Source organism: Salvelinus sp. IW2-2015, unplaced genomic scaffold, assembly GCF_002910315.2.
Source record: "Salvelinus sp. IW2-2015 unplaced genomic scaffold, ASM291031v2 Un_scaffold1834, whole genome shotgun sequence".
In the NCBI taxonomy this organism is placed as follows: Eukaryota; Metazoa; Chordata; class Actinopteri; order Salmoniformes; family Salmonidae; genus Salvelinus; species Salvelinus sp. IW2-2015.
Window position 1 is genome coordinate 14,383 of NW_019943204.1, and position 6,466 is coordinate 20,848.

The 6,466-nt window shown below is 43.5% G+C and overlaps 1 protein-coding gene and 1 long non-coding RNA gene across 2 annotated transcripts in view; both read right to left on the bottom strand.

The window, feature by feature from the left end:
• Positions 1-2,113: 2,113 nt before the first annotated feature.
• Positions 2,114-3,408, bottom strand: LOC112072146 (uncharacterized). The gene is made up of 3 exons (XR_002894261.2): positions 3,299-3,408; positions 3,028-3,088; positions 2,114-2,162 (listed from the first exon to the last, which is right to left on the bottom strand). It is a non-coding gene; the product is annotated as an uncharacterized lncRNA (long non-coding RNA).
• A 2,072-nt stretch (positions 3,409-5,480) lies between these two features.
• LOC112072147 (integrin alpha-8-like) overlaps positions 5,481-6,466 on the bottom strand; it is a 48,300-nt gene continuing 47,314 nt past the window's right edge. Inside the window, exons 7-8 of the mRNA XM_070439671.1 lie at positions 5,602-5,720; positions 5,481-5,501 (exon numbers count right to left, since the gene is read on the bottom strand). Coding sequence (XP_070295772.1) covers positions 5,481-5,501; positions 5,602-5,720 — 140 coding nt within the window. The remainder of the gene's footprint in view (positions 5,502-5,601; positions 5,721-6,466) is intronic.

The following is a 6,466-nucleotide window of genomic DNA, read 5'->3' on the forward strand; positions in this document are numbered from 1 at the left end:
TGAATATGTATGAACTTTCCAATTTGTAAGTCGCTCTGGATAAGAGCGTCTGCTAAATGACTTAAATGTGCAGTTGCAAACCGTAGTCTGTTTTTTTCATGGTGGTTTTGGAGCAGTGGCTTCTTTCTTGCTGAGCGGCCTTTCAGGTTATGTCGATATAGGACTCATTTTACTGTGGATATAGATACTTTTGTACCTGTTTCCTCCAGCATCTATCTTCACAAGGTCCTTTGCTGTTGTTCTGGGATTGATTTGCACTTTTTGCACCAAAGTACGTTCATCTCTAGGAGAAAGAACACGTCTCCTTCCTGAGCGGTATGACAGCTGTGTGGTCCCATGGTGTTTATACTTGCGTACTATTGTTTGTACAGATGAACGTGGTACCTTCAGGCGTTTGGAAATTGCTCCCAAGGATGAACCAGACTTGTGGAGGTCTACAATTTTTGGCTGATTTCTTTTGATTTTCCCATGATGTCAAGCAAATAGGCACTGAGTTTGAAGGTAGGTCTTGAAATACATCCACAGGTAAACCTCCAATTGACTCAAATTATGTCAATTAGCCTATCAGAAGCTTCTCAAGCCATGACACCATTGTCTGGAATTTTCCAAGCTGTTTAAAGGCACAGTCAACTTAGTGTATGTAAACTTCTGACCCACTGGAATTGTGATACAGTGAATTATAAGTGAAATAATCTGTCTGTAAACAATTGTTGGAAAATGTACTTGTGTCACGCACGAAGTAGACGTCCTAACCAACTTACCAAAACTATAGTTTATTAACAAGAAATTTGTGGACTGGTTGAAAAACAAGTTTAATTGACTTCAACCTAAGTGTATGTAAACTTCCGACTTCAACTGTAACTCTCTATCGTCTTTCTGAAATCAACACAACATACCATGTTGAACCACATACTGTTATACCATGGTGAACAAACGTGTGTCTGATTAGGAATCACATCAGCTCTCGTCATCGCATTTATATCTGGAACATTCCTAAGTTGACGCCGAAACAGAAACACGGCCCAGGCTATCCCATCAACGCCTCTTATCTGTGACTGTCTTCATGATTCAGTACTTCCTCTTACCTGTGACTGTATTCATGATGCAGCACAGCCTCTTATCTGTGACTGTATTCATGATGCAGCACAGCCTCTTATCTGTGACTGTATTCATGATGCAGCACAGCCTCTTACCTGTGACTGTATTTATGATGCAGCACAGCCTCTTATCTGTGACTGTATTCATGATGCAGCACAGCCTCTTATCTGTGACTGTATTTATGATACTGCACTTCCTCAACCATGTATGTATGTTTGGTGGGACGTTGATGGAATATTCTCCTAACCCTCAGAAAACTGGACACGTGAATCTTCTTGTAATGTTCCCATGAAACGTGTCTAGGACATTTAATATCTTAAGTTCTGAGAACATAGCAACCGCGTTCTTGGTACGTTCTATTTGACATTAAGGGAATGGTCTCTGGTAAACATTCCTTGCACATCACAGGAACATTCCTATGAGACTCTTAAGGGAATGTTCTCTAAAGTTGTGGGAGTGTTTGTTGTTAGCTGGGCAGTCACTCCTGCAAGCCAGTGTCATGATCTCACAGACTACTGCTCACTTGTCAGCCGAAGAGCTGCATTGACCACAGCTGTAGTCAGGCAGTCAGAGCATTACCACATTGACAACAGCTGTAGTCAGGCAGTCAGAGCATTACCACATTGACAACAGCTATAGTCAGGCAGTCAGAGCATTACCACATTGACAACAGCTATAGTCAGGCAGTCAGAGCATTACACATTGACAACAGCTATAGTCAGGCAGTCAGAGCATTACCACATTGACAACAGTATAGTCAGGCAAGTAGAGCTTACACATTGAACACAGCTTAGTTAGGGAGTTAGAGCATTACCACATTGACAACAGCTATAGTTAGGCAGTCAGAGCATCCCCACAAATTCCCTGAATCACTACATGCCTCATCTCAGAGGAGAGCCCACACAGAGCCCAGCGTGTCTGATAATACCCTGGCATAGTAGACCTGATCCGTAAATATATAGAATTACACATCACTTACCTGCACCTGCTCAGTAATATATAGAATTACACATCACTTACCTTGCCAGTAGAAACTACAGGGCTCCAAAAACCACCCTGTTATTCTGTTGGAGAGGGCGAGAAAGAAAAAAAAAATATAAAAAAGAAAAATAAAGAAAAAAATATAAAAAGAAAGAAAGAGAGAGACATAAGTGATGTTATTCTGAAAGAAGGAACCAGACAAGAAGGTCTGAAATAGAATCCAAGCACCGGAGAATAATAGTTTATAATAATGTTTTTAATTTATCTATTTTATTTATCTATTGTTGTATGGAACACTGCAAAGTATGCACCTTGACAAAGAGAACACAAAACACAATACTCACCTTAACAAAGAGACAAAGAGAACACAAAACACAAAACGCACCTTAACAAAGAGACAAAGAGGACACAAACACAATACTCACCTTAACAAGAGACAAAGAGGACAAAACACAATACGCACTTGACAAAGAGACAAAGAGGACACAAAACACAATACGCACCTTGACAAAGAGACAAAGAGGAACAAAACACAATACTCACCTTGACAAAGAGACAAAGAGGACACAAAACACAATACGCACCTTGACAAAAGAGACAAAGAGGACACAAAACACAATAGCACCTTGACAAAGAGACAAGAGGAACAAAACACATACTCACCTTGACAAAGAGACAAAGAGGACACAAAACACAATACGCACCTTGACAAAGAGACAAAGAGGACACAAAACACAATACTCACCTTGACAAAGAGACAAAGAGGACACAAACACAATACGCACCTTGACAAAAGAGACAGAGGACACAAAACACAATACGCACCTTAACAAGAGAACAAAGAGAACACAAAACACAATACTCACCTTGCAAAGAGACAAAGAGGACACAAAACACAATACGCACCTTGACAAAGAGACAAAGAGGACACAAAACACCAATACGCACCTTGACAAAGTCAATACTGAATCCAGCCGACAGAAGCCTTGTCCCTCTGGAGAGTTGGCTTCTGTTCAGATTAACACAACACCAGAACGATTTAATAATCTCTCAATGGTGGACCAGGGGGGTTTATCTCAATCTGCAGTTATTGATATAAACAGATATACAGCCAGTTTCCAGACAAGATCTAATCCCGGACTACAATGCACTTTTTAAATTAAGAATCTTTAGGCTTATTTGCTGGGTCGAGAAAAAAACTATTTTCTCAGTCACTTACTAGATCGGCAAGGAGAATATTCAACAACTTCTGTTCCTTTCTTCAGGAAACATGTTCCAACAGGCTCTCTCTCTGATACGCTGTACGTGCTCCACTGGTAGAGAGGAGCACAGGCCTGAGAGAGACATAACACCTTGTGAGCACAGGCCTGGGAGAGACATAACACCTTGTGAGCACAGGCCTGAGAGAGACATAACACCTCGTGAGTACAGGCCTGAGAGAGACATACACCTCGTGAGTACAGGCCTGGGAGAGACATAACACCTCGTGAGCACAGGCCTGGGAGAGACATAACACCTCGTGAGTACAGGCCTGAGAGAGACATAACACCTCGTGAGTACAGTCAACTAAAGCAAGGCCACGCAACAGTCAAAGAGACTCAATAGACTCATGGGTAATCTCTCGTTACAGACTGTTCGCTAGCTAGCGCACCCAATATTTGGTTCTGATTCCAAGATAAGGACATGACAGTCACCAGGATGTGTTCACCATCTGATCGTAAGGTTCTGAGATGGACATGACAGTCACCAGGATGTGTTCACCATCTGACCGTAAGGTTCTGAGATAAGGACATGACAGTCACCAGGATGTGTTCACCATCTGATCGTAAGGTTCTGAGATAAGGACATGACAGTCACCAGGATGTGTTCACCATCTGACCGTAAGGTTCTGAGATAAGGACATGACAGACACCAGGATGTGTTCACCATCTGATTGTAAGGTTCTGAGATAAGGACATGACAGTCACCAGGATGTGTTCACCATCTGATCGTAAGGTTCTGAGATAAGGACATGACAGTCACCAGGATGTGTTCACCATCTGACCGTAAGGTTCTGAGATAAGGACATGACAGTCACCAGGATGTGTTCACCATCTGATCGTAAGGTTCTGAGATAAGGACATGACAGACACCAGGATGTGTTCACCATCTGACCGTAAGGTTCTGAGATAAGGACATGACAGTCACCAGGATGTGTTCACCATCTGATCGTTAGGTTCTGAGATAAGGACATGACAGTCACCAGGATGTGTTCACCTCTGATCGTAAGGTTCTGAGATAAGGACATGACAGTCACCAGGATGTGTTTCACCATCTGACCGTAAGTTCTGAGATAAGGACATGACAGTCACCAGGATGTGTTCACCCATCTGACCGTAAGGTTCTGAGATAAGGACATGACAGTCACCAGGATGTGTTCACCCATCTGACCGTAAGGTTCTGCGATAAGGACATGACAGTCACCAGGATGTGTTCACCATCTGACCGTAAGGTTCTGAGATAAGACATGACAGTCACCAGGATATGTTCACCATCTGATCGTAAGGTTCTGAGATAAGGACATGACAGTCACCAGGATGTGTTCACCATCTGATCGTAAGGTTCTGAGATAAGGACATGACAGTCACCAGGATGTGTTCACCATCTGACCTAAGGTTCTGAGATAAGGACATGACAGTCACCAGGATGTGTTCACCATCTGACCGTAAGGTTCTGAGATAAGGACATGACAGTCACCAGGATGTGTTCACCCATCTGACCGTAAGGTTCTGCGATAAGGAATGACAGTCACCAGGATGTGTTCACCATCTGACCGTAAGGTTCTGAGATAAGGACATGACAGTCACCAGGATATGTTCACCATCTGATCGTAAGGTTCTGAGATAAGGACATGACAGTCACCAGGATGTGTTCACCATCTGACCGGAAGGTTCTGAGATAAGGACATGACAGTCACCAGGATGTGTTCACCATCTGACCGTAAGGTTCTGAGATAAGGACATGACAGTCACCAGGATGTGTTCACCATCTGATCGTAGGTTCTGAGATAAGGACATGACAGTCACCAGGATGTGTTCACCATCTGATCGTAAGGTTCTGAATAAGGACATACAGTCACCAGGATGTGTTCACCATCTGATCGTAAGGTTCTGAGATAAGGACATGACAGTCACCAGGATGTGTTCACCATCTGACCGTAAGGTTCTGAGATAAGGACATGACAGTCACCAGGATGTGTTCACCATCTGATGTAAGGTTCTGAGATAAGGACATGACAGTCACCAGGATGTGTTCACATCTGATCGTAAGGTTCTGAGATAAGGACATGACAGTCACCAGGATGTGTTCACCATCTGACCATAAGGTTCTGAGATAAGGACATGACAGTCACCAGGATGTGTTCACCATCTGATCGTAAGGTTCTGAGATAAGGAACATGACAGTCACAGGATGTGTTCACCATCTACCGTAAGGTTCTGAGATAAGGACATGACAGTCACCAGGATGTGTTCACCATCTGACCGTAAGGTTCTGAGATAAGGACATGACAGTCACCAGGATGTGTTCACCATCTGATCGTAAGGTTCTGAGTAAGGACATGACAGTCACCAGGATGTGTTCACCCATCTGATCGTAAGGTTCTGAGATAAGGACATGACAGTCACCAGGATGTGTTCACCCATCTGACCGTAAGGTTCTGAGATAAGGACATGACAGTCACCAGGATGTGTTCACCATCTGACCGTAAGGTTCTGGATAAGGACATGACATCACCAGGATGTGTTCACCATCTGATCGTAAGGTTCTGAGATAAGGACATGACAGTCACCAGATATGTTCACCATCTGATCCTAAGGTTCTGAGGTAAGGACATGACAGTCACCGGATGTGTTCACCATCTGATCGTAAGGTTCTGAGATAAGGACATGACAGTCACCAGGATGTGTTCACCATCTGATCGTAAGGTTCTGAGATAAGGACATGACAGTCACCAGGATGTGTTCACCATCTGATCGTAAGGTTCTGAGATAAGGACATGACAGACACCAGGATGTGTTCACCATCTGATCGTAAGGTTCTGAGATAAGGACATGACAGACACCAGGACTGATCGTAAGGTTATGACAGGTTTCCAGACCTTTGGGCGCGCTCTCCACTGAATCTTCCTCTGATCCATCTGCAGCTTTTCAGTGATCATTTTTCTTACTTTCTCCTCAAACTCCGTCCAGTTCTCATGAGCAGTCTCTGGTATCCACAACGATGTTATCCCTCCTGGATTGTCCTCTAGATCCGGGTTTCCCATAAACTCGGTCCTGGGGCCTCACCTTGGTGCACGTTTAGTTGTTAGCCCTACCACTACACAGATGATTCAAATCATCATAGCTTA